Source organism: Podarcis vaucheri (genome assembly GCF_965113315.1).
Source record: "Podarcis vaucheri genome assembly, chromosome: 15".
Lineage (NCBI taxonomy): Eukaryota > Metazoa > Chordata > Lepidosauria > Squamata > Lacertidae > Podarcis > Podarcis vaucheri.
In genome coordinates this window covers 1,470,947-1,498,109 of record NC_138753.1, presented here as the reverse complement: position 1 = coordinate 1,498,109, position 27,163 = coordinate 1,470,947, and the positions used below count along the sequence as shown (strand labels likewise).

At 57.4% G+C, this 27,163-nt stretch overlaps 1 protein-coding gene and 1 long non-coding RNA gene across 3 annotated transcripts; one reads left to right on the top strand and one right to left on the bottom strand.

Moving 5' to 3' along the window:
• On the bottom strand, positions 1-26,887 carry SLC43A2 (solute carrier family 43 member 2). Of its 2 annotated transcripts, none has more exons than XM_082201816.1 (14): positions 26,792-26,887; positions 23,130-23,362; positions 18,433-18,682; positions 17,002-17,057; positions 16,009-16,085; positions 12,760-12,852; positions 11,534-11,667; positions 10,655-10,857; positions 9,725-9,871; positions 7,763-7,907; positions 6,610-6,739; positions 6,014-6,087; positions 3,943-4,066; positions 1-1,302 (listed from the first exon to the last, which is right to left on the bottom strand). In XM_082201816.1, exons 2-14 carry the CDS (start codon positions 23,287-23,289, stop codon positions 1,141-1,143), a joined length of 1,755 nt encoding a protein of 584 aa, XP_082057942.1. In that variant the 5' UTR covers positions 23,290-23,362; positions 26,792-26,887; the 3' UTR covers positions 1-1,140. The 2 variants fall into 2 exon arrangements, with proteins under 2 accessions (XP_082057942.1, XP_082057943.1); XM_082201817.1 differs by lacking the exon at positions 26,792-26,887 and adding an exon at positions 26,267-26,289.
• On the top strand, positions 23,370-25,961 carry LOC309520352. The gene is made up of 2 exons (XR_014214228.1): positions 23,370-23,851; positions 23,944-25,961. It is a non-coding gene; the product is annotated as an uncharacterized lncRNA (long non-coding RNA).
• Positions 26,888-27,163: the final 276 nt, after the last annotated feature.

Genomic DNA, 27,163 nt, shown 5'->3' with positions numbered 1-27,163 from the left:
TGGGGTTTTCTTCCTTTTTTTAAGAGACAAGACAGCAGGGGAGGAGGTTGTTCAGAACACACAAAACAGGCTGTGTCATCCTTGCCATTGTCACTACGTGTGAGTAAATGGCCCTCCCTGTGGAGTGACTGTCGGCCACCAGGGGGCGCAGCGGCTCCACCAGGCTGCCAGTAGAAGAGGATCAGGGTGAGCCCAAGTACCTTCCGGGGCAAAGACATCCGCCACCCTGACCCCCCTTGGCCTGAGAGATCCCCAGATAGCTACGGATGGAGAGGGGTGGGCAAGCTTGTGGCATCCCTTTCAGGAAAGGGATAGGGGAACATTCATCAAGCTTGCCTCCCTGGAGCTCAGTCTAGGCCCCCCCCCCCGCCAGCCTATTTATTGCTTTGCAAAGCAGGAGCTGCTCCCTCCCCAGGCAGAGAGGAGAGCAAGCTCCGCACACACGCACCCGGCTCCCAGCAACCCTGCAAAATCCAGTGCCAGCTTCACATCAGACCAGCCCTTTAGTGGGGAGCAAGGGGGAAGGCCCCAGCTCCTCCGCCTCTAGATCCAGGCCAGCTGGACGTGCCCCCCAATCTTCCTTGCCCCCTCGGTGGCCCAGAGGCAGCCCCTTGCCCTGCAGCAAGTAGCTGTCCGGAGCAGAACGAAGAGGTCCGTGGCTGTTGCCCAGGTCAGCCTGCAGAGTCCCATTGGGCTCCCCTCCTCCTCTCCTCGCCCCTTCAGGCTGGAGGACGGACTGGAGTCTGGAGGCAGGGGAAAGAGGCTTGCTTCTGGGCTCCAGGAATGGCCGAGGGCAGAGGAGGGCGGCAGGAGAGCACCTGTGTCCTGCACTGGCGCAAGCTGCAGTTGGGGGCAGTGAAGGGGCTCTGCTTTTGCAGACCAGTCAGCGCCCCTGCAGCACCAGAGTCCCGTGAACAAGCAGCGAGGGAGCGGAAGAGGCGTGACGCTGTGTGTGGCCGTTGAGGACTCAGGTGAGGCCCATGCTGGCCCAGCCGCTGCCTGTCTCTGGAGGCTGGGCAGAGGAGGACAAGGCAGGAGCTGCCAGGGGGGCACAAGCAGCACCACCAGGGAGTGGGAGGAGGGGCTGCTGCCTTTGCCCATGGAGGCTCCCAGCCCAGTCCGGCAAAGAGAAGCCACCTCCTAGACAAAGGCCTCCTGGCTGGGTGTGCCGTTGATCTTGAGGAAGAGCTTGGCATCTTCGCTCTTCTGCTGCTTCTCGCGCTCCAGCCGCCGGCGGAAGAAGATCAGGTAGAGCGGGAGGCAGAAGCCCAGCATGCTTGCCCCCAGGAGCCCCACGTTGACCTGCAGGAGGACAGAAGAGGCCGGCAGGGTCAGCAGCAGGAGGAGGAGGAGGAGGGCAGAGGAAAGGCTGAAGCTCAGCCCAAGATGAAGAGCCTGGTAGCCATCAGAAGCCCTGCAGTAGGCGTGGGGGGGTGAGGGTAGGGGGTTCCAACTGCCCGGCACCCCCCTTTGCCCCGAGATCCTTGAGGTGCCTTTGTACAGGGAGCAGGAGGAGGGTGTGGCGATGGCAGCGAAGGAGCTGCTCCAGGGCAGCAACAGAGGGTTGGTTCTTGCAGCTCAGCCTGCCTGGAGCCTGATCTGTTTGCACAGGGGCTTCGGAGGGGCTGTGGCTCAGTGGGAGAGCCCAGGGAGTGCTGGGAACAGGAATGGCCCCAAAGCCCTGCTGCCAGCCAGTGCTGGCAGTACTGAGCCAGAGGGCCAGCTTGGTTAGACTCTATAAGGCAGTAGCCCCCATGGTCGGATTCCCCAACACTCAGTGGTGAGGATGATGAGGGATGTCACCTTGAAGCAGCTGCCTCCCCCAGCTTGAACTGGAGGGGAGAGCCTTCTGCAAGCCAAGCGTACTCTCCAGCGTGCTCTCCCTGCCCCCAGGATGGGGGGAGCAGCTGAGGGATGTGAGGCCCCCTCCCTGGGTGTTAATAAAATATTATTATTATTATTATTATTATTATTATTATTATTATTATTATTATTATTATCATCATCATCATTTATACCCCGCCCATCTGGCTGGATTTCCCCAGCCACTCTAGGCGGCTTCCAACAGAACACTAAAATACAATAACCTATTAAACATTAAAAGCTTCCCTAAACAGGGCTGCCTTCAGATGTCTTCTAAAAGTTTGGTAGCTGTTGTTCTCTTTGACATCTGGTGGGAGGGCGTTCCACAGGGCGGGTGCCACTACCGAAAAGGCCCTCTGCCTGGTTCCCTGTAACTTGGCTTCTCGCAGCGAGGGAACCGCCAGAAGGCCGTCGGAGCTGGACCTCAGTGTCTGGGCTGAACGATGGGGATGGAGACGCTCCTTCAGGTATACTGGGCTGAGGCCGTTTACCTGTGCAACCTGGGTATGTTTACACAACAAGGCCAGGTGTTGGTTGGAGGGCAGGATCTGGGCTGGGGGGAAAAGAGCTGGAGGAGATCCCATGTGGCCAGGATTTTGCCCCCACCCCACTTGGGATTATCTGCTTGGGTATCATTCGCTGGCCAACAAGCCAAGATCTTCCTGGGGGCAGAGCACTGCCCCTGCCCCTGCAGCAGCCTAGGAGCGTGGGGGCTCTGCTCTCTTGAAAACCCTTTTTTGTGGGGATGGGTTTTTTTAAGGCATTGTGTGGAAGTGGCTCCTCCCCAGGCTGGCTGGTTGCCAAAAGAGCTCTGCAAACTCCTGCTGCAGGCCAGCAGCACCCACTGGGGTCTCCCCACAGCAGCTCCAGTTGTAAGGGAAGGAGGGAAGGGGTCTGCGCCAGCCCCAAACCCAGGAAAAAACAGAAGCTGGAAATGCCAAGCAGTTACTGAACTGTTTCTTCCCCCGGGAAGACACAGCGACCACAGGAAGGAGTCCTCTGCTCCTGCCAGCCTCCCTCCGGCAGCACTGCTCTGCTGCGCTCCGCAACCCATGTGCCCCCATCATGATTTGGAAACAGACCAGCGGCTGCCAGCCAGCCCTCAGCTGCTCCCAGGCAGGTGTCAGGTGCTCTGCTGTCTAAACAGAAAACAACGTGGCCTCTGGGAGCCCAGCCAGAGGACCCAAGCAGCCACGTCCACTTCCCAAACAGGCCCTGGAACACTTTCCAGAGCGGGAGCTGCAGCAAAGAGCCCAGGGCGCCCTGGGGGAGCCTGCGTGGCAGGAGCGGCAGACTATGTCCCATAGCCTTCTGCTCCAAAGGAGGAAAAAGCAGCCCCTGTCAAAGGCTCTGTCGTTCCTGCACTGCCAGAGGCAGTAAATGCTGGGTGCTGGCTGGGTGAATCCCAAGAGGGGAGAGTTGCTGCTGCCCTCCGAACCCTGCCTGCTTGGGGGCTTCCTCTCTTGGGGGTACCTGGGTGCTAAGAATTACTGTGGCCACGGGTTTCCTGCTTTTACAAGAGCCCTGCCAACCAGAGGGAGACAGAGGCAGCCAGAATGGGCTGCCACAGAAAAGGCTTCACCCACCCACCCACACCCGGCGCGGTTTTCTCCCAAACCAAAGGCAGCTTCTTGCTTCAAGTCTGTGCAGAGGAATGGCCAAGAGAGGGTCTCCTTTGCCTCCCCTCCAACTGCTTGTGCCCACTTAAAGATCAGCCCCACCAGCCCTGGCGTGTTTTCCCCACAGGAGAGGGTTAGGAGTGCCTGTGGCTGAGAAAAGCACCTGGGTGGGGGCATCAGTGCTGAGCAGAGAAACAGCTGGAGGGGGAAGAGCTATCCCAGCCCTTTGCCTGCACAGGAAAGCCCCCCAAGGCTGCTTTTGGAATTAAAGGGTTGTCTCCAACTCAGCTCTACTCCGACTAAACTCATTAAAAAGGATAGTGCCACAGAGGCCAGGTCTATTGATTTAAATGAGTCTCCTGAGTAAGATGCAGCCGACTGACTGTCCCTTGCCGTTCCCTCTGCACAAAAGCCAAGCGCTGGGAGCTCCACTGCGCCAGCCGCCCAACCACTTACTTACCCAGAGAGGGTCTCCTTCCAAGGGCCCCATCATGGCCAGGAAGAGGGGCTGCTGCAGGAGGGCAAAGAGGGCGCTGACCAGAGACTGCAGCCCTGTCAAGCTGCCAAATTGCGTGGAGGGGTACCTGCAGGAGAGGGGGGGGGAGAAAGGGGGCAGTCATGTTTCTGCACTCACAGCCTGGCCACGTGGGGCTCCTCCCTGAGCCCAGCCCCACAGCCCATTACTCTCTGGAAGCAAAGGCCCTTGGAGACTTTTATAACAGCCCATCAGAATCTGAGCAGGAGGCCCCGTCCATATCTGCATTCCAGTCCAGCAGCCAGCCAGGTGCTTCCAGCAAGCCCTGAAAGCAGGGTGTGGAGGCAGAAGCCCCCTTCCTGCCTTGTCATCTTCCTCCTCTGCTGGAGGCAGTAAATGCCCCTGGGTGCCAGTCACCAGGAGTCACATGCTGCCCTCAGGCCCTGCCAGTGGGACCTTCCCTCTGGAGCATCTAGCTACAAAACAGGGTGCTGGACTGCATGAGCCCCTGTGGCCGGATTCAGCGCCGGGGCTCTGCTTATGTTCTTCACCCCTAGCATTCAGGAGCACGGAGGCTCCGAACAGGAAGGCCCCACGTGGCAAACACAGCAAGCAGGCATAAAGCAGGATTTCCCCAAAGGACTGCCGCTCCCTGGCAATTCTTCATTCCAGCCTCTCCAGCAGCAGCTTGGGCAATTCTGCCCTGTGCAGAGCACAGCTGGAGCAGCCACAGGGCAGGATGCAGGAGGGGAACTCTGCCGTTTCCCTCCTCTACCTTCAAAGTCTTCAGCAGAACATGGGCAGAGATTGCTTTCCCCCTTGCCCAAGCAAAAATGAGGACTAGATGTTTGTGTTTGGAAGCAGGGAAAGCCTACAATCCTCAGGAGTCTGGTTTCCACGCCATCAAATCCCACAAAAGGCTAAATGCAGAAGCTTAACTGATCAAATTTAGCTGTCCCAAGGGGATGCTTCTGGGTAACGTGTTCCAAGCTTCTCTCAAGTGGGTGGGAGAGGAAGCTAAAATATTTATGGCATTTGTGCCCTGAGTCCAGACCTTGGGCCAGATCACTTGCACCCCAAACTTGAGTGCACTTGGCCAGAAACAACTGCTTTGGACCACAGGCCCCTGGATTTCAAGTCTCCACACACCCTGAGCTGGAATGTGGGGCACCTCTGAGCAAACAGAGTCCAGGTTGGGCTACAAGCCTTGGCTGCCTTCCCACCGCCTGCCTGGGCACGAAGGAGCCCTAGAGGAGTGGCCCAGCCAAGCCAGGCAGATCAGCATCATTGATTGGAAAGTGTTGAAGGCTGGAGGTTGCCAGGAGAAAACAGGAGCCTGGGAAAGCAGGCCAGAGGGCTTCTCTTCCTCCTCCTCCTCCTCCTCCAGTTGAGCAATGTTGAAAAGCCAAGAACTGGAGCTGGACCAACAACTCCCGCATTGATCATCGCGTTCATATACTTCTTTGATTAAAAAACAAACCCAAGGACAAAAACGCCCAAGTCAGGTCTAGCTGAGCTGCAGCAGCTGAAACCAGATCTGGTTATGGGTTGAGCGTCGCATGCCTGATAGGCAAGAGGACAGCATCCTTGGGCTCCCCCAGAGACCCTGGCCTAGATGGGGCTCACCAAAGGAAGGGGGTGTTGTGGTGGAGAGAAGCGCCTGGGTGGCCTAAGCAGAGGGCGGGATCCCTGGGCTGGGCCTGCGATTAGGAAACTGTTTTGCTCCCACCAGGAATGCTGCAACCAGAGCAGAGGGTGACATCAAATGGGTATCAGGTGCAGAGGATGAAAGCATGTGGGTCATGTTCAGCACCCTCCCCTTGAGCAACACCCAGAGAAGCAGGCCCACGGCCAGCAGCCACAGCTGCTCATAAGCTAATCCAAGAAGGAGGAAAAACATGACCCAGAAACGGGCTGGAAGGTAGGGCAAAGGTAGGGAAAAGGAGCATCCCCTGCCGGGAACTGGGTGCCTGTAAACAAAGTGGGCGGCAGCAAAGCCCAGGCGGGCAATTGGGCAAACAGACATGGCCAGAGGCCGGCTGAGGACTAGACTTACACGGCTGCGTAGAGGCCGCCCACGGCAGAATGGATGAACCCTCTCACGATGGTGTGCAAGATGAAGGAGAGGATCTGGAAAAGGGGGAAAGACACGCAACCCTGAATTCTCACCCCAAGTCACCTTCTGAATGCCCAGCGCACACATACTGCCCCCTGGGCAAGTGCCAACTACTTGCCCATCCCTCTTCCCTCTGGGGAGCTTGCAGGGCTGCCCCCTCCCCTCCACGGGGACCCCCTTCCATCCACAGAAGCACTGAAGAAGGATCAGCACACTCGAACCCAGAGACGTCCCACAAAGCTGACTGTCAGAAGAGAAAGGACATTTGCAGACAATGTGGCCTGATCCAACAGGTCCTTCTGATGGTCTTATGACCAAGCATCTTTCAACTCAGCCCATGTTGTCTGCCTACTGGGAGCAGGTGGGGTTGGAGGGGCCCCTGGTTCAAACAGGCTGGGAAGTGGGGATCCTGCTCACAGGAGACGCAAGGTGCGCTAAGCCAGCAAACAGGTGAGACCTGGACTGGCCCCCACAGCACCTCCCGGCCCTCTATTGTGCTGAGCCTTTGACAACTGCTCTCCCTGCCAGCTACTCACTTGTAAAGGCAGGTTGGGAATGAGGCAGGTGATCCCAAAGCCCACCAGCAGCAGATTGGTGAAAGCGAAAGCACGGGTGGCGTTCTCCACCTTCTGGATCTGCCTGTCTCGGCGCTTCTTCTTGCTGCCCCTGCAGGGAGAGGGAGAGAGGAGCAGAGGGGGTCAGAGGGGCTTGCAGGGGCCAGTGGGAGATCCGCAAGGAAGGAGGGAGCCCCAGGTCTCCAGCCTTCACTGCAAAAGATGGTGTGAGATTGCCAAACCTTGGTACAAAAAGGATCAAATAGATCAGCAAATTAGAGGAAGAGCAGCTGCTTTGCATGCAGAAGGTCCCAGGCATCTGCAAGGAGGGGAATCCCTGGAGAGCCACTGCTGCCAAGTTAGTGTAGGCAGTACTGGGGTAAATGGACTGGGGGTCTGGCTGAGTCCAAGGCTGTGCTTCTATGTCACAGTCACAGCAGTCGGGGTCTGGGCAATGCCCCTCAATCCTGCTGCCTGGTGGGGATCCCTGCTGTGGAGTCTCAATTGCTTGGCAAAGAAAGAGGGGTCACAGGAGCCTGCCCCTCTTTTCACCCACCATGCCACAAGTCCTCAGCCTTTTCAGGCCTGTGACCCACCTGAGTGTTTGGGGCAGTCGCATCTAAGTTGTTTTACCAGATACTTGCGGGGTGTTTTATGCTGCTGTAGACCTACCTCAGACCCTTTGGAGGGGCCCAAAGGCCAGTGTTCCACACACACACAAGCCCTGGGGTCATGCCAGCAGTGGGCAGCAGCTGAGCCCCTCCTCCCGGACTGCTGGGAGCCCAGTATCTGCTGGAGGAGCTGAGACGCTCCCCACTCCTGGGATGCCCTTTTCCCCAGGAGGGCAGCTGGTTGGGTGGCAAGCTGGGCAGGGGAAGTCTAGCCACAAGCCAACCGCTGGCTCCTGGCAAAAACGAAGGCAGAGGCATCTCTCCACATCGGCCTCCAGGCTCTCGGTCCTTCTAGGTCAGCCGAGGGCTGGGGCAGACTGTGCTTCCAGCCTTGGCCTAGTGACCTCAGACTCCTACCGTCTGGTTAGACTCCCCTGGGGAGGAAGGAGCTGGGGGTCCCCCTCCCCAGACGGAGGATCCACAGGGCAGCGAGTGCCCTCGCAGCCTGCCTTTGCGCTACTCACTGGCCGGGGGCGCTCCCCTCGTCCGCCTCCTCCGCAGCGCCATCGTCACACTCCTTGAGCTTCCAGTCCATGATGTATCCGATGACGGGGGCCGTCATCAGGCACAGGAGCTGCAGGACTCCGAAGATGGTGGTGTAAAGGTCCACTGGGAGGGAGAGAGGAAGGGCGGCGTCAGGGCAGGGCCAGGTGAAGGCCTGCGGGGTTTGGGTGGCTGGAAAGGGGAGACTGGGGGGAGGGCAGCTGGCCAACAAGCAAAGGAGGGGCACTGTGTATGTGATGAGATGCACCCCTTTAAAAGAGGGGACACCTGTGGCCGTCCAGGGGCTGTGCTCCTCCAGCAGCCAGCACAGACAAGGAGATGATGGGAGTTGAGTCCAGCAGCCTCTGCAGGGCCACAGACGGGCCCTTCTCTCCCAAGTCCTGAGCCTGGGCGCCTCCTTGGTGGAGGGGTGGTGAACAGCAAGACCCAGCCCCCTGAGGAGATGCAGCCACAGCCCCCCAGGCTGGGGGCAAAGGAGTTTGAGGATACCAGAGCAGAGTCAGGGGGGAAGTGGGGGGTCTGGAAGTCCAGAGTGAAGGCCGAAAGGCTGCCCCCCCCCACAGCAGAGCTTGCCAAGCAGCGAAGCCCCAAGAAGAGAGGAGGGGTGGGAGGGGGTCGGCCTGGCAGCCGCTCAGCTTCAAACCCCCCCCCCCCCGCCGCCCGCCTGGCCACTCGCTCGCTCGGCTGCGCTTCCCTTCCCCTGAGCCTCCCTGTTGTTTTCATGAAAGCGCCTCTTGATTTATCTGCCTCGCAGATTCCAGATTTAACAAGCCCAAACTGGATCTCGGTGCGCAAGACACAAATGGTTTCGTCCTGTTGTGCAAAAGACAAACAACCAGCACATGGAAATCGCTCCCTTTCCTGGCTGGCTCCCTTCCAGCCGCTATAAATACGGGCCTTGAGTCAGCGGCGCTGAAGCTCACAAGCACAGCCCCCCCTTCCCCCAGTGACACCCTGTCAGCTGCTGGGCTTCTCCCTTCGCTCTGGGGAGGGCGAGGAAGGGAAGCGAGAGCCAGGAAACTCCCCCCCCCCCCAGCCAGCAGCAGCAGCAGCAGCAGCACCACAAGCCGCAGCTGACCGATTTTTTCTCTCCCGCAAACCAGAAAGAGTTGTCGGGGCATTCTGAGGAACTGAACTCAGGTACCCCTGAGCCACGAGACACCCAAGGGTGTCACAGAAACAGGGCCGAAATTAGCCTGGCATTCAGCGTCTGCCAGCCTATGCTTGGAGGCACAGCCAGGCCAGCTGGACCCGGCCGGCAGCAGCAGGTGCTGGCAACACCTGAAGACCCAGCACAAAGAGGGGTCTGCAAGGAGCACCGCACAGTGTGGCTTCCTGAGCCTCCCCCCCCCCGCCACAAAACGCCCTCATTTCACCCTGTGCAGGAACTACCCAGCGGCAAAGTCGTCCTGGGTGGCCAAGATGTCAAGCGTATGTGAGCGCCGCACTCCTCACTGGAATGGGTGCGATTCCCGACACTGAACTGAGAGTGCTGCGCCTTTGAATGATGGGGCAGCCCCCAAAGAACCCTAGGTGGGCAGAGCATGAATAATAATTATATTATTATTATATAAAATCTGTGGTTTGTTGGCAGTGCTGGGAATCGCAGTTTTGAAAGTAGCAAACTACAGTTCCCATGACTCTTTGGGGGAAGCCATGACTGTTAATGTGGCATAAATGTACTTTAAACATATAGAAGGGAGGTGACCCTAGAAACTGTTGGCTTCCAGTGCTTCTAAAGGCCCAAGGACCTCTTGGGAGGCCACCGACGAGTCAGGCGGCTTTTTATTCGAGAAAGGCGCTTAGAGAATATTTCAAGGCACTGTTCCGCTGGCGTGAGGATGCCCGGCGGCTGACTCTGTGCAGGCAGGGCAAGCGCTGCTCTTCCCTTGCAAGCCGCGGGGGGGGGGAGCTGCACCCACCTGTCTGCAGATCCCCGCCCACCAGGAACTCCAGGATGTTGTTCATGGCACCCATGTAGAAGATGAGCCTCAGCTGCGTGACGCACATGGTGACCAGGCTGAGCAGCAGGATGGGGCTGAAGACGCTGTGCATGAAGGACGGGGAGGCTGCGGGGGGAGGAAGGAGGGAGGAAATAAGGAAGGGGCTCCTTGGGAGACGCCAGTTGCCCCCCGGGCCATTTGGCCAGCACAGGGTCACTGAGGCCGCTCCTGCTGGCCAGGACCACCTGCTCACCCCAAAGAACACTCTGCATTCATCCTGCAAATGCGTAGCCCCAGATCATTCACTGGGGCTGGGAGGAAACAGTCTGTGCAGACATGGCTGGCCAAAGTGTGCGGCCCACACAAGTGGAGGAAGCAATTTCCCCCTGTGCTGTGCGTTTCGTGATACTGCTTTTCATGTTGCTATAAGCTTTAAATTTGGCGCAGTTTTTACTAAGATTGTGCTTGTTTTATTTCTGGACACTCTGTTGGGGACCACGTGGGGCTTGCTGAATATCCGCACAGACAAAGGAAGCGCTCCAACATCAGTAAAGGGGCAGACAACCCTCTCCGTGTCTTTCATGGTTTGGTCAACTCCTGCCAAACCTCTGGAAGAGAGAGAGAGGAATGGCCCTGGGGCTGGGCAGGGGGGCCACTTGCTCCCTGGGGGAGGAGGAGGAGGAAGAGTAGACCATGGCCCTTCCCAGGACGTCCCCAGTCCTTCCTCCAATGGAGAGCTGAGGGGGCAGCTCACAGTGGACTCTGCATCACCAGAAACACACAGCAGTAAGACAAAGTTGCATTTCCACATGGGGGGGGGGGGTTGGCAGCCCTGACAGCTCTCTCTCTCACACACACGTGTGGGTCCAGGAAGAGACGACCATAGGACCATCTTCCTGGTTGCCCCACCTGCGCTGTCCGGCTCGCACTTGACTTCCAGGTCCACGGTGGAGAGGCAGAGGTTCTTGCTCTCCTGCAGGGCAGCCTGCTCCTTTGGGTTCTTCATGGAGCCGCCCACACTCAGGCGTCGGCCCACCGTCGTCACCTGCTTGTAGAACTGCTTCCCGGTGATCTTGTGGTCGAATCCCAGCCAGCTGAACTTGATCTTCACCCTGTCCAGTGGGAAGAAAGAGGGCAGAGGAGGGTTGGGACGTCTGCCTGACCTCCTGCCCTACTTCCAGCATCTGGGCTGGGCTGCTGACGGGCCCCCGGTTCAAGGGAGCATCTGCCCCGGACTGCCTGCAGGGAGGCGAGGCGTCAGCCACTCCGGGACCACCAACTTCTCATTTGCTGAATCCCACCCCAAAAGAGTGGGGGTTTGGAAATGCCCTGCCTGCGTCCCCAAACACCCACCCACCCCTGGCTGGCATGAAGCTCTGGAGAGGCCTTGCTCATGAGTGCAACACAAGACCCTCAGCATATTTGACTTGCCATGTTTTTAGGGTTGTATCATGGAAGTAATGTGGAAATGGCAAGCTCCTGTGTTGCAGGGGGTGAGCTAGATGGGTCCCTTGCAATGCCACAATTCTACGATTCAATGCACTGTGGCGGACGAGGTGAAAAATTCCCAGGAAGGGCCACCACCCATCCCAAGGAAAGCCTGAGGGGGGGTCTCAAAAGCAGTGGCGTAGCGTGGGTTGTCAGCACCCGGGGCAAGGCAAGTAATTTGCGCCCCCTAACCCGTGGAGCGCGCCCCCCAGATGTTGCACCCGGTGCGGCCGGCCCCCCTGCACCCCCGCTACGCCACTGCTCAGAAGGGTCCCCCCAACACACACCAACAGGACTTACGTGTAGTCCATGTCTTCTGGGCCTGGGAAGGGCTCAAGGGGCCAGTTGAAGAAGCAGTTGAAGAAGACGAGGCCGGCACAGCAAGCCCAGACAACCAGGATGAGGATGAAGGAGACGCCAAAGTCATAGATCACCTGGAGGGGCAAAGGGAGGAAAGGCAGCCATCACCAGCCAGGCCCTTGGGGGGGGGGTCACCAGAGGTAGCGGCAGCAGCAGGACCCCCTCCTTCCCCACAGGCTGGGGGAGCATCTCAGGTCGAAGGCATTTGCCATGGAAGAGTCCGGATGTCAGAGCAGAAGCACAGAAGATGCTCCATTTATTTTTCTGTCATGTAACTCTGCATCTTCTCGCAATGAATTCCATAAGTCATCACAGTCAACCTCAAAGGGGATGAGACAAACGTATTGGGGGGGGGCTATCAAGAGGTGTTTGATGGCGAAACAGAGCAGCCCTACCAGCCGAGGGGCCCTTTCCCCAATGCCAGAGGAACGAAAGGGGAGAGTGCTGGGCCTGTTCCCCTGACCTCCTGCTTGGGGGTTTCCTGTCCCATGTCAGGCCTTAAGGCCAATCGCACAGCTCGTCCGGCCAACAAAAAGCATCTTCCCACAGCTGGCATTGGGGAGTCTGGGGATTTGGAACTGGATTCTGCACCCGCTGCCCCAAATGTCTTATTTCCGTCCTGCTTTTTCTGTCCATCAGTTTGCAATAAGAGGCCCCTGGTATAATGCCCTCTTCCCTGCAGATTCCTCCGTGGAAAGACAAGCTGGGCATGGCTGCCTATTCTGCCAGCCACAAGTGGGTTAAAAATATGAATTCTGCTTATTCTCCTCCAGTTTATTTGCGTATTTTAAGCAACCCCTTGGTTAAGGAGACCTTCACATTCTCATCGTGGGGCCAGCAGAATTCTAGGAAAGCTCATCTCACTTCACGGTGGCATTGAGGTTTTGGGAGGTCAGTAGCAGGAAGCTGGCAGAATGACTGAAATGCCAAGGCCAGTTACTGAGAATTCCCCCATTGCTCTCTCAACAGACGGCTTCCCTTTTTTGGAGTGGGGGGGGCAGACAGTCACTGTAGAGAAGCTGGAGGAGTTTAAATACCTCCCCCAGAGAGCCCATCCCTGCATTTGACAAGGGACCCCCGCTCCCCACAGCGCCACTCGCCTGCATCACTGGAAAAGGACCCCATCCGCCTCCGGCAGCAACAAGCCGGAGCTCCAGCCAACCTACCTTGACTCCTGGGAAGGTCACAGCCGACGAGGCGTAAGAGCCAATCATGAGGGCGATGAAGGTGGAGCGAAGGTCGCCAAACATGTTGGGCAGCTGAGAAGGAAGGAAGGAAGGAAGGCAGGAAGAAGGGGAGGGTTAGGGCAGGTGGGCTGTGTGGGGAGGAAAGGAGCCTGTTTACTCGGGAGCAGAAACCAGGGGGGCAGGAGGGCGAGGCAGCTGCTGCCAGGCTCATCAAGAGGCTTCCTAGGGTAGCTTTGGGAGGGAGGTCTCCATATCTTGCGGTATCCAATGCAGGAGGCAGATTTGCCTTCCCCCTTTTAAAGAGTTAAAAGCCATCTGAGAGCCCCGTAACCCCCCTGGCGTCCCCACACAGTTTGCAAGCTTTCTGGTACCATTTCAAATGCCTGCAAGCCAAGTCCAACCAGCAAGAGGAAGCCTCTCACAAGCCCTTTACAGCCCCCTCAGAGCTGGAAGAGGTTGCTTGCCAGGGAACAGGAAATTCATTTGTTTATTCAATTTGTACCCCGCATTTCACCTGGAGATTACAGGATGGTTCACAAGGTGAAAATACGAAACAAGAGCACAGTGCCCCCCAAAAGCAGACAGCCCTGCAGGGTCTGTCGGAAGCCACACCAGTTGCAGCCAGCAAGCCTGACTGCCATCTCCCACAAGTGGGCCAGGAGGTGGTCCCTCTTCCGAGGCAAGAGACAAGTTGGGCTGCCAGACGGGGCTGGGGCTTTGCAAGGCTTGCTCTCTGCACGCACTCTGCTGCCCTCCACAACCCACCCTGGGGCATCCTCGGGGGCCAGAGCTGTCCCTTGACCCGCAAGCTCAGAATATCCACTCAGACCCTGGCGACATGTGGGGCAAAGACTCTTCCGGAACATCAGGCTTTCTGTTTCAAAGCCTTTCCCCTCCAGAATCCAAGTGAGAAAATGCCACGGCTTGTTTGCCTGCAGAAGGCTCTGGGTTCAAAAAAGGCAGCTGCCGTCAGTCAGAGGAGAGAGCCCAGAACGAGAGGTGCAAATGCGCTGACTCAGCGCAAGGCAGTTTCCCAAGTGTCACAACAACTCTTGCCCTGGGCTCACCCTTGTGGGAAGAAGATTGCAAAGGCCGGGGCAAGTCTGTGTGGAGGCAGCCGAGGGCAGTGCTGACGAAGTCACCCTTCCAGGTTGCCTTGCCTGCCAACAAAACAAGACCTGGATGCGCACATACCTCTCAGGTCTTGTCCTTCCCCAGCTCTGGCTGAATGTGCTCTGCTGGGTTAGGCTGCGTGCAAGAGGCCCAGTCAGTGGCGTAGCGTGGGGGGTGCAGGGGGGGGCCGGCCACACCGGGCGCAACATCTGGGGCTTAGGGTTAGGGGGCGTAAATCCACGGGTTAGGGGGCGCAAATCCACGGGTTAGGGGGCGCAAATTACTTGCCTTGCCCCGGGTGCTGACAACCCACGCTACGCCACTGGGCCCAGTAAGAAGCTGGGGGGGTATTGTCCAGCCAGCTGCCCACACTAAGCCTCTGAGGAAATGGCTGGCTGGCCTGGCACTTGACCTCTGGAAGCACACACCAGCCTTGACTCAGAAACACAGTCCATCAGAATATTACGGTAAATGGGACAATTTCCTCCATGAACTCCGTTGGCCATTTTGTGCCTCTCTCAGCCCCACTCTCGGCCACCCTGCAGCTTCTGCACACCAAAGGCACCAGGCACACTCGCTCCCTCCAGCCCTGAGAGGCTGCAGTGGGACAAGCATCCCTACAAGGGGCCAACAGGAGAAGGAAGCACCACTTTGGAAACAGCAAAACAGCTCCCGCCCTTGCCCTGTCTGGGCAGGCAATGGCCAAGAGAGACGATATCTTAGCCCTGCATGGAAAAGATAAACCAAGTTGTGAAAGGAGCTGGCCCGGGGGGGGGGGGGAGAGAGAGAAGTGGGAGACTCAGCTCTTCCCTGCTCAGCCAGCCTTCCCCGGTTTCCAGGCGTGTTGCACCATGGCTGCCATCTGCCCCCACCAGCTGAAGAGACATTTCACTGGCCGCCCATCTGAAGGGGACACAGGGAGGTGCCAGGGAAGGGGGCAGAGACTATGACGTTCTCCACCCTCCCCCAGCTCAAGAGCCCCCCTCCCTCAACATGCCCAGAGAGATCTGGCTGCTTTTTCCAAAGGCTGCCCGGGCTCCTGTTGCAGCTGCCTGTTTACAGGGCTGAGGATATTCCTGCTGTGAGGATCTCTCTAGCAGGAAAGGGGGGGTTGGCAGTGATGTGGGGGGGGGAGCTTCCACCTGGCTCCGTCCCTCCCCCCCCCCGCCTCTCTAGCTGCAGCGCTGTGGATGCAATGCAGCAGCCGGGTCCTTAAATAACCCCAGAGCAGAGGAGGCGAGCAGCTTACAGATTTGTTCTGCGTTCAGAGAGGGGAGGGGAAGAGGAAGCCGGCTCCAGCCGCATCCTGGACTGCACTGCAGTGCTGTACGCCACCCGTGGGGGGGGGGAGGCTGAGGCCCACCCCTGCAGGAGGAGAGGTGCTGGGGGGTTCAGGGCTGCCTGGAGGGAAAGCACCCCAGGTGAAACCTGCTTGAGCCCCTCCAGCTGCCAGAAGAGGGTCTCGGGGAGACCATCCTGGGAACCGGAAAGCAGGGTGCCTCCTGGGTTTAGGGACACACCCCCCCTCCAGGTCCCTTCCGCTCAGAGGAAGCCCTGGCTTGGAGGGAGCACACAGCCGGGGTCCAGGCAAAGCCCATTCAGGATTGGAAAAACTGACAACTCCCCCCTCAAAAAATACCCCAATATCTGCTCTCCAGACTCTTTCACAGCCAGAGTCAATGGGTGCTGTGGGGGACCAGGAGATTTGGGAACACAGAACCCCCCCCCCCCGACAGCCCATTCCTGTTCTCAACCCAGTTTTGGGCAGGGGACCGCTTGGGGGTCTGTAACCACATCTTCATTTCCAAGAGACTTTGGTGCAACAAAACCACAGGTGGGAGGGGTGAAGGGAGCCTGAGAATGTGCAAGATTCGGGAGAAGGAAGTGAAGCCTTCAAGACAAGCGGAAAAAACAGCCCTGGGCACCAGAGGCCTCCACTTCCTCAATGAGGCCTCAGTCCTGGCAGATTCATTCGCTCTTCCCATTTTGAGGTCCCTGAAAAGGCTGGAGGGGTGAAGGGGAGGCCAGGCAGGGACTCTGGGGTGGGGGGCATCAGCTGCCAGGTACAGGGAGCCCCTCCCGTCCTCCCCGCGCACTCTCTCTCTCTGCACTCACCGTGAGCGAAGTAAAGGTCATGCACATCCCCCCAAAGCCGTTCAGTGCCAGGGACATGAAGATGAGCACCGACAGAGCTGAGGAGGGAAGGAGGGAGGGCAGAGGTCGTCAGTGGGGCAGCAGGCCCACCAGCAAAACCCCCAATGGCCTTCTAGCTCAGCCCCAGCTTTGCGAAACAGGGAGAGGGCCAGATCTGCCAGCCCCCCAGCCCCATCCCACACAGAGTGCTGAGATTCCTTTTGCAATGGGACATTCTTCCAGGGACTGAGCGTGAGACCTTCTGCCCTGCCACTGAGCTGTGATCCTTCCCCCAAAGGGAAGATTCTAGTAGTCCTTGTGGTTCTGAATGAGAACATGAGCAGAGCTGCCTTTTACTGCAGGTCCATGTAGCTGAGCATCTGCCCAGACCAGCAGCAGTTTCTCTGGGGTCTTCCTGATGCTGCAGCTGCAGTGACCTGGTCCTCCTGCAACCGCAGAGGTGGTTGCCAGGGCTTGAACCAGGGACATCGTCTGCTGCAAAGCCCCCCCACTTTGGGGAGGGCTCTCCCCACGGACCTATAGCTCCCTCCCCACAAAGTAGCTTTCAGGCAGGGGCCTCTCCTGCCCCTTTCACTGGAGATGCCCAGGACTGGACTGGGAAGTGCTGTACCCCTGGGTAGATGTGCCCTTTCTCACATAGCTGGAGAATAAAAACCCCTCAACTCTCATGGCTGCTGCCAATGCCCAGGGAAGATGGGAGCTGTCATTTGGAAGTGTCAGGAGAACTGCAGGCTGCTCAGCCTTGATTCAGGCAGTGCTTTTAACCAACTTGGCTTCTCAGGTGCCCGCCACCCAAAGACAGCCAAAGCCACAGAAGGTGGAGTCCAGGTTGGAGGCAGGACTGGGCACAAACCCCACCCGACAGCCCCTGGCCCACAACAACCTCCCCTTCCCCTAGAGACAGGGGTCCTGTCCCCTGCACCCCCACCCCCCACAACCACTTGGTCGACTTACAGTCCGGGTTGCTGGCTCCATAGGCGATCATGACGCAGGAAGCAGAAAAACAGGCACTGGAATGGAGGAAAAGGCAACTGGTCACAGGCTGGCAGAGCTTATGAGAAAGATTGATGAGGTGGGGGGCATGTCTGCCTTGCCATGTCTGTCGTCTGTCTTAGCACCTGGAGCCAGCAGATATGGTTTCTCTGCCTTCGTCACTTTTTCTGATTTCCTCCCAATTAATGGAGGCTGAAACAGGAAGACAGACTGATACAGGCTTCCCTCTTTGCCCCTCGTCTCCCCCTCCCCTTTTCCTCTCCGGTCTACTTTCCAAGACATCCGTGCTGGATCAGGGCAAATGCCAGACTTGCAGAGCAGGGGGAGCCCCACAGGCCAAACGCAAGACAAAGGGGGAGGGGGAGGGAGTGGTGGTGGTGCCAGCTGAGTCCAGCAACACCTGGAAGACACAAGGTTGGGGGCGGCTGGCCTGTTTGCACCCCCAGGAGAGAAGGACGCCCTCCCACTTCTACTGCAGAGAAGGGCCAGCTTTTTACCACTGGTTTGCTCCTGTGCTTTTAAGAGCAGTCTGGCCTGCAGGCATCAGCAGGAGGCGCTTCCCAAGCTGCGATGGTGGTTCTCCCTCCCCACACCCACCCCAGGCTCTTTGCCTTTAATCCCACCCCCCCAAAAAAAAAAATCTGGAGCCCCAGGTGCTAGGCCAGGCAGTCCTGTTTCCAAATACCGATTGCTGGAAATCACAGGAGGGGAGAAGACTCTGGTGCGCAAACGCTGTTTGTGGGACTCTCGCAGGCAGCGGGTTCGCCCCTGAGAGAGCAAGGTGCTGGGTGGATGGGGCATGGGCCTGATCCTGCAGGCTGCTCTTGATGAGTGATCCTTAGGCACTCATAAGAATGTCAGAAGTAGCTGGAACAGGCCAAAGGGGACCTGCCTGGTCACATCCTGTCCTCACAGGGACCATCCAGGCACCCCCAAGAGGAGGCCCCATAACAGGGCTTGAGCGCAACAGAGACTCCTAGCAACTGGTACTCAGAGGCAGACAGCCTCACCCAGCGAAAGGCAGTACACAGCCACAGTGGCCGCTGGCTAGAAGACATTCCTGCCCATATTTCCCTTATCCTCTTCTAAAGCCATCCCAGTTGCTGGTTGTCACCGCCTCCTGCAGCTGGGGACAAAGCAAAGGCTCAGGGAAGGGAAAACACACACACACACACACACACACACAAACAAACACACACACACACAAACACACACACACACACACAAACAAACAAACACACAAATCACAAACACCCACCATGCGCTAAAGACCAGTTCTGCTTTGATTCAGGAAACCTCCAGCTTGGACCTAGCAGGCCTGGTCTGATGCCTGGGGGGGGGGGGGACCCTGGCAAGACCCCTGCTCAGGAACTCAATAGTCCCCAGCCTCACCTTCCCAGCAGCCGCAGCTTGCGGGGGCCATACTTGTCCATGACGATGCCCAGAGGCAGGGTGATGGCGCTGAGCAGGAAGGAGCCCACGGTGAAGGCGAGGTTCAGCATCTCATCCTGCTCCTTGCAGATCAGCCAGCCGTTCATGCGCACCTCAGGCTCTGGGGCCGCCAAGGCTGCTGCCACCGTCCGGTTGCCCATCGCCAGGGAGGAGTTGGCGGGACTGGTATGCGCTGAGCTGGTGGAGTTCTCTGGAGGGAGATGAGGGAGGTCAGCCCAGGCGGCAGCAGCCGTCGCCAAAGGAAGCTCAGCCTCTCAGGACCCTTTGGGACTAACAGAGCAGCTGTAGCAGAAAACCTCCAGCGGCCAGAACTGGCTCCATTAGGAGCAGAAAGCCACCCAGTGATCCACCTGGCTCCATATAATCTGCACGGACTGGCAGCAAAGGCTCTCCAGGCATGTATAGAGGGGCCAGAGCTCAGTGGTGGAACATCTGCTTGGCACAGGAACACAGGGAACCAGAGGCCTTATACAAAGTCAGACCCTTGGTCAGTCTAGCTCAGGGCTGCCTGCACTGGCTGCAGCAGCTCTCCAGGGTTTCAGGCAGGGAATCCTTCCCAGCCCTACCTGGGGACTTCAGTGGGGATCGAACCCAGGACTTTCTGCTGCCCCTGAGCTACAGCCCTTCCCCAAGCAAGAGACCCTTCTCTGCCTGTAGCTGTGGGGAGCTGCTGCCAGCCAGTGTGGGAAATACTGAGCAATATGGACAGACTCTGTTCAGTCACCCAATCTGGGAAGTGCTGCTGCTGCAGCTGTGAGCTCAGAGAAGCACAACACACACACACCCACCCCTTGCTCAGAAGCATTTCAAACCCAACAGCTGGCTAATGTGACGAGGGAGGCCTCTGTTGCCAATGGCTCTGTGCAAATATTAACTAAACTCGCAGGCACGCTCCCTCACCTGGGCACCCGCAGAGCAGCTCAAGCATGCAGGGCCTGGGGGGGGGTCCTCCTGACTGAGAGGGAGAAGCAGGAAACAGGTGGAGGGGGAAGGACAGACTCTGCCAAAGGGGGGGGGGTGTTTCAGAGAAAACCACAGCAGCCACTGGCAAGGGAGGGGGCTGCCAGTTGGAGGCTGCCTGTGACCTGAGTTCCCTCGGCTGCAGCTCAGTCCCGCCAGTTACCAGTTGAGCACAGGACTGGCTTTGCAGGAGCAGCTGCCTCACCACAAACAGGGGACTGTTTGTAGTGGAAACACAGATTCCGGCAGGGGACACTGTGCCATGCCCTTGAGAAGCCCCGGCTCAGGTGACGACAGACACTCCTACCTGGCATGGACCTGAGGGCATCGAGGGCACGGAGGATGGCCAGCCCAAGGACCTGCGGGCCAAGCTGGGGTGATGGGGACAGCTCTCTGGAGCCAAGGTGGGGGTCTGAACAGGAACACTCCCATCGCTGCAGGCCCCACTTGTGCAGGAGCTTGGCTGCCATTCTTCATCCCACCCAATCCGGTCTGGGACCTTTGGTGGTCTTTCACTGGTGGTGCCACCTCCGTGCTCAGCCCTGGCTTGTTATCCTTCATTCGTTAGCCCCAGGCGCAACCAGGAATCTCCCTGGGGGTGCCTACTCCTCCGTCCTCTTCCCCTGCAACCCACTTATTTCATACTGACTGCATAGAAGCTAAAGGAGAGCCCTGAGCAGCAGTTGGCTCAGGCCCCAGGAGGCCCACAGAGCCCAGCCAGGAACCCCAAACAGCTGCACTCATGGTTCCCAGCAACAGGCATTAGTCGGGTGCATTTACTGCTTCCAAGAGGGGAGGGAGTGCCCAGCCATTGTGGCTTAACTGGCTCCCTGTCCACCAGAGAGGGGTTCCCTCTGCCCCACGGCTGCCCAAGCTCTCCCGGGAGTCCTGGGTGGGTGTGACTCAGGCTACACACAAGTACAAACCACCACAGACTTATTTTACATAAGGACAACAACAGGTGGAGCAGTTAGAGCCAAGTTCCAGCGGGTGACTTCAATGAAAAATACACTGCTTGGGGGGAGGGCACAGCAGAGTGACCCCCCATGAACACTCTGCATTCTGAAGGCACCAACCAGGATGTTCACTCTCCATGATCCTGCAGCTAAGAGGATCTCAGGTAGCAGGTGATGGAGAGGGCTTAGCGCTGAGACTCTGGAAGCCGGAGAAGGCAATAAACCTGAGCTGGCTGGATCAACAAACAGCCTGCCGAGAGTTCGGAGGCAGCTTCCTACTTGCAACTCAAGCTTGTGCCGTTTTCCTCCCCACCCCACAAACAGAATGTCCCCCAGCCGCAATCCAGGCAGCCGTCTGCCTCTTTGACATTCATTAACCCAGGAAACTGAAGGAGAACAGGGTGATCTCAGCTGCCTGCCCAGGGAGGGAAGGGCGGAGCGAGAGCAGGCACAGGATTTGCACAGAGCAAGACCCTTCTCCTCCCCCCCCCCGCCCCCCAGCCTTCGGCTCCACTCTGGAAGGAAAACGCAGGCAGAAACAGCAGCAGCAGCAGCAGCAGCAGCCCTAGACACCCAGATAAAAGCAGATAAGGGAAGCAGAGTCAGCAGGGAGAAGATGTTGGCTCAACAGGTTACTAGGGCAACGGGTTAGTGGGGCAACCGATTAAGACTGGGGCAGAGTAGAAGGAGCGGGTGGGCCAGGTTGGGGGGGAAGGGTCCCTTCTCTCTAGCTCCCCTCTGGGAGAGAGGGTGAGAAGCCAGCACCCATTCTGGAGGGTCCAGAGTCCCTCCTGCCACAGAGGAGGCTGAGGATCTCACAAGGAGCCCTGTGCCTTGCAGCACAGCCCCACACCAGAGTCCCAGCCGAGGAATGGGGCTCCCTTTGGCTGTGACCCCACACCTTGACCCTTGCCCTCTGGACTCCACCCCTCCTGCCCTGTGCCTTGGCTGCCTTGACTCAGCAATCTCAGTTTCTCTTTTCTGGCAAAGGGAGCCTGTTTCCTGCCTCCGGGAGCCGAAGCAGAAGCAGCCACAGAGGGCAGGAAACCAGCCCAGAGCAGAGTCATCCCTTGAGGGACCGCCCCGGGCCTCTTGCTTTCCACCAAACCTCTGCCTGGCCCTGAATGGGGCATCTCTTCAGACCCAGTGAAAGGTTGACTTGGCGTCCGAAGGGCAGTCCTGACCAAGCCAGACGGAGCAACAAAGAGGACACACACATACACACACAAGGCTGGGCACCCGCAAGAGCCCCAGGAGGCTGCCAGCTTGCAACAGACTTCTTCGGATGCTGCCTCCTCTTACAACTGTTGCTCCCAAGGACAGCCCTGAGATAGCAAAGGCCAGTCTGTTTGCCTGCCCACCAACCCAACTCCTGGTCCAAAAGGCAGCAGGAATGCCCCACTCGCCCAGGACTGGCCTGCCAGATTCATCATCAGAGGCCACCTGCAGGAGTCGTGGCACCAGCAGGGGCAGGAGAGAGGCCAGGGCCTGAACTCAGAAGGGGAGCAGGCACAGCAAGGTTGTCTTAGGCCTGACGCTCCCTAGACAGGGAGGGGCACAAGACCACTCATTCCAGAGTCCAAAACTACTGAACTCCACCACCCTAAACCGGAAATGTCTCCTCGGTCATTACTGAGCAATAAATGGCAGCACCTTTTTCCAATTGCAACACAAGGCATTTTTTCTGCAGATTAGCAGAAGTCTTCTGATAAGCTTTAAGGCCGTCAGCAAATATGTAAGCGGCCAAGGTGGGGAGAGGGAAGGAGAAAATGCTGTTTTAAATAAATCTCTCCTGGCCAGTAAGGTCTGCTCCAGCCTTAGCAGGAGGGGAGCAGCAACAGAGTCCACCTAGTCAGTGTTTGCTTCATTTCCCCCCCCCCCTTGCAGCTGTTAATCTTTGGCAATCATCTAGATCCATTTACAAGCTAATCATTAGATGTTGCAAGGGAAGCGCCCAGGGCAGAGCCTGGGAAGCTAGGAAAGGCAGTAGAGAGAGAGGAGATAGGAGATCCTGCTATCAACACTGGGGGCCACTCAGTCCTGGGGGTGGGGGTGTACGGGGGGGGCAATTTCCTGGCAGTGAGTGGCCCAGTGGGCAAGGGGGCATCACAGCCTACGAGAAGCCCAGGCCCACGGCGCCAAATCCCTGAAGGGCTTGAGAGGTGGGCTGTGGGAAACGCTGGTGAGTTGCAGCTCTCCTGGCCATTGGCCACGTTTGCTGGGGCTGATGGGAGTTGTAGTTCAGCAGCCTCTGGAGAGCCACAGGCTTTCCATGCCTCAGATACTGTAAATCCCTTCAGGAAGGGGGGAAGTATGTGGCATGTGGGGATGCTCAGGGGGCACTCCTACTACTCCTCTGAACCAGCCACTCCTGCCTACCTGGCATGAAAGGAAATCCTTCCAAACTTAGTTTAGAGAGAGGGTCTGCTTCTCCCACCAGTCAGCCTGTGGCTCATTCCCCTGCCACATCCAGCACAGAGCACTGCACTTGGATACGCACAGACACGCCCCTTTCCCAGGACCTGCAAACGCCGTGTCCAGTTGAGCTGGTTCAGAAGCAGCTCAAGCTGGCCAGAAATGGAAGTTTGTTCCCAAGGCCTGCCTGGCCAATGTAGGGAGGAAGCAAGATCAGCTCTGGCCAGGATCCCAACCTGGTGGCATAAGCGCCTCCCCCAGCAGAACCCCCCCCCCTGAGAGCTAGGAAGCCATTTCTCCCCTTACCTGGCGGGGGGCACAAGTAGGAGTAGAAGCCCTCGGACTTGAGCATGATGAGGAGGGAGCCCCAGCCCAGGAGGACGGCAGAGAAGAAGAGGTTTTCCACCACGGCCGTGCAGGCCATCCACCAGCGCCGCCGGTGGGCCGTGGCCAGAGTGGGAGCCATGACGACGGTGAGGAGGGCGAAGGCGAGGGCGGCGGGAGGCAAGCGGGGCCTTCTTCACGTGGGCTCCTCCAAACTGCAAGAAACAGAAAGCGGTAAATGCTTTGGCCCTGGGAGAGCTCCCAAGGGGTCTGGAGCCACAGGAGCAGCCCCCTCCTGGAAGAGGCAGGTCCCAATCACACCTCTAAGTGGTGAGAGGAGGAAGACCAAGGAGACACAAGACCCTCAACACACACGCCTGCCCGGCCACCATGAATAGTACTAGCAGCCGCTTACATTGAGGGGGGGACAGGGGATGAGGGAGAAGCACCACATTACAAAACATCACGGGGGGGGGACACAGCGTTAAATTCTAGGTTCTAGGAATGCAAAGTTCTGTCAAGTTTTAATTGGGCTTTGAAAATTAAGCAGAATCCAGATTCAGCAGAAGGAAGCAACTTTTTGTGGGGTGCGAAATAAATTGAATTATCCTCCAGCCCCAGTGGCAGAGAAGGGAAGCAAGACCCTGAAAAGTCCTGATCTACCCCCACTTGACTAAGCCATTTCTATGATGATAACTCCTGGAGTGGGAGAGGACTGACTGGGGAAGTGGATTGGGTTGGGGGGGCTTCCAGGTAACCTCCCCACCCCTTCTCATCACCCAGGCATATCAGACAGGTGGTTTCCTATCCTTCCTTCCACTCTGTCTCCTCTGGTGCCATTTTCTGCTTCTTTAATATTTGTTTAACTGGATTTATTTTCAATCTGTGTTTTGTTGTGTTGTTGTGAATTCCCCACCCACCCCCTCATAATTTGGAAGCATTTTAAAGGCAGGGTATACATAGCCAAAATAAAGATAATAATAATAATTCATTCTCTCTCTTACTGGACTCACCCCTCTTGTAAAACCAGCCAGAAATGCTGCAAGAAGCAGCCCCTTGAAGCTCCCTGTGGGGCCAATGGGAGCAGCCCCCCAGCTCAATTAAGCTCTCCATCCCCGAAGCCTTTTGGTGGAGAGGAGGGGGCACTTGGTGGCAGACACAGGTGCCCCCCCCCCCGCCCAGGACTGAGGACCAAGGATCTCCATGGGGCTCCATGTCAGGCGATCTGTGGGTGGCTCAGTCCAAGGCCATGATCCGTGTAAGTGACTCCACACCCTGTACCTGTTGCCGTTTCCCCTTCTCTTGGCTCAGAGGAAGAGGCAACAGCCAAGGCAAGACAGAGGGGACAGAAAATTCCAGTGGCAAGTTATGAATTAAGAAGCCAGACTGTGGGGTCAAAGGGCGTTCGCCCGGGACGGGTGAACTTTTAGCAAAGATATGCAGCGTATTGGAAAAGTGGAAGGGAGCCAAGGAAACTTTAAAAGAACCAGGAATTGCAGGCCTGGGGAGCATTGCTGAAGCCTAGGAGGAGCAAGCCTCACCTGGCAGCTCCTGCAAAAGAGAGGCCAGGCGCTGGGTGTTCTCAAAGTGTCAACAAGCACATCGATAAGGGTCATCCAGCAAACATGATACCCCTGGACTTCCCAAAACATCTCCACAAAGTAAACTCAGCAGTGATAGGATTAAGCAGAAGGTTCCTCTTCCAGATAAACAACTGGAGGGAATAATAAATGGGGAGTTCTCACAATGGAAGGGGGAAGAAAGCCCAGGGAGGGGGGGGGTCCTCCAAGGATCATTCCTATTTAATTATAATTTAAAAGTCAGTTGACTTTTACATGCATTTCAAGACAGTTTACAAACACATCACAGAAACAGGTAAAAATAGTTTTGAAAGCAGTGCTAAACCAACTTCTGAATACAGGGGTAAAAACAATGGAAAATGAGCCCCTGGAGGCAGGAGGAGATTTTCTTCCACCCAATATGGGGAGTTGTGCTTTTGAACATGCGACCAGGAATTGGGGTGAACAGGGAGGTGGCCAAGTCTGCTGATGGTACCAAATTATCTAGGGTGGTTAAAAACGAAAGAGGAATTTCCAAAGATTTCCAGAAGGATCTCTCCAAAATGGACTTTCAAATACAAGTGTGGTTCTCTGTGGTGCACGTTTATTGGGTGTGGGGTGAAATTCTGATGGGCCACTATCTGAACGATAATCTTGGTCATTTGAATGCCCTTTTTACCCATTTTTTTTTTAAATTATATATATTGCTTGTTTTATGTTGCTATGGCCATTGGCTAATGCGAATAAAGTTTATCTATCTATCTTCTGATGGGGTCAGAACTGGCTGTGGTCATTCAAGAAATAGCCAGAGCACCTCTCCACAGCTAACAGAAGCTTGTGGAGCAAAGGAGGTGGGTGGTTTAAAGTGTGGGAAGGGTTAATCAGTGGGGCACTGGGAACCCAAAGCCCAGTCAGCAGAATAGAGCCCCCATCCTAATTCTGAGTAAGTAATGCATGTTGCTTCCTAAATTGTGGGGGGCTCCCATAAGACCATGAAGTTAGGAGTCTAAAATTACGCAATTGCACAACTAGGGGTTAAACCCCACCACCACCACCCAGACAGCAAAATGGCCCCAATCCAAATTGCACCCGGAGACAACTATTTAGAAGCAGAGAAAAAGAGCCCTGAGCGTGCAGCTGCAGTTAAAAACGGGAAATTATTAGGCAAGTCAGAGAGAACTGCCCTTGACTCATGATGCCTTTGCATAAATCTGTGGTGCAGCCGCACAGATCTGGAACCAAGAAAGAAAGAAAGAAAGAAAGAAAGAAAGAAAGAAAGAATTGCAGAGTTGGAAAAGGTTCATAAGAGTGCCGCCAAACTGATCCAGGGGATGGACAGACTCCCCTATGAGGCAAGGCTGCTGACATTTTGGGTCTTTTTAGTTTAGAGAAAAGATAAGAAGAGAGATCACAGAGGTGTGCAAGATTATTCCTGGTGTGGAGAGATAAAAGTTTCCCCTCCCGCAGGGGCCACACAATGAAGGCAGAAGAGCAGGAGATTAGGACAATCCAAGAGAAGAGACTTCTTCACACACAGCATACAAAAACTCTGGATCTCACCATCACAAGATACGGCAATAGCTGCCAAGATAAGATGAATTCGACAGAAACTAAATGTATCGAGCGCAATCAGCCAGGATAACGAAGTAAAGCCTCCATGTGCTAAGGCAGTGTACCTCTGAAGATCACATGCCAGATCAGGGGAAGCTGCTGCCTTCGCGTCCTGCTTGGGGGGCGCCCGGAAAGGACCCCCCCCTGCCCAAAGAGATGCTCGCTCGGCAAGGCTCCTCTCTCCTCCCCTTTAGCAAACAAGGGGGCACCCCCTTTCCACCAGGACACCCCCAAGAGACGCTGCTTAGGGCAGGGCTACCCCCCCAGCGCCCCCCAGGTCCCCAGCCTGGAAGTCGAGTCCGGGACGGGGGTCCCTCCTCATCCCTAAGCGAGATGGGGAGAGCGCGGCGAGGGGGCTCCGGGGTCCCGAGGATCCCCCGGAGGAGAGCAACGGGGCGCCCGGCTCGGGGAGGGCCAGCCGGGCAGCGCCCCTCCGCGTCCCCGGGCGCAGCCGGCCTCCCGCGGCTCGCTCACCTGCCCGCCGCGGCTCCTGCTGCTCCGCCGCTGCTTTCCTGGGCCGGGCCGGCAGCGGCTCCGCGCCTTTTATGCGGCCGGAGGAGCAAAACAAGGCGGGGCGCTGATTGGCGGCGGCGCAGCTAGAAACAGGCCGGGGACCAATCAGGCCGCGCCCGCCCGGCGATGGGGAGCTCGCTCCGCTACTCGCCGCGGGCCACCCCGCGGGACAAGGGTGCCTCTGGCCATGCGCAGAGTGGCTCTCCCGGCGCGCCGCCCAGGCCCCGGAGGGCCGGGGGAAGAAGCGGGCCTCGCCGCGATGCCCCCGGCCCTCCGCCCGCCCGAGACTCACCTGGCTGCCGCGCGCGCCCGGCTTCTGCGCGCTGCCGGCGA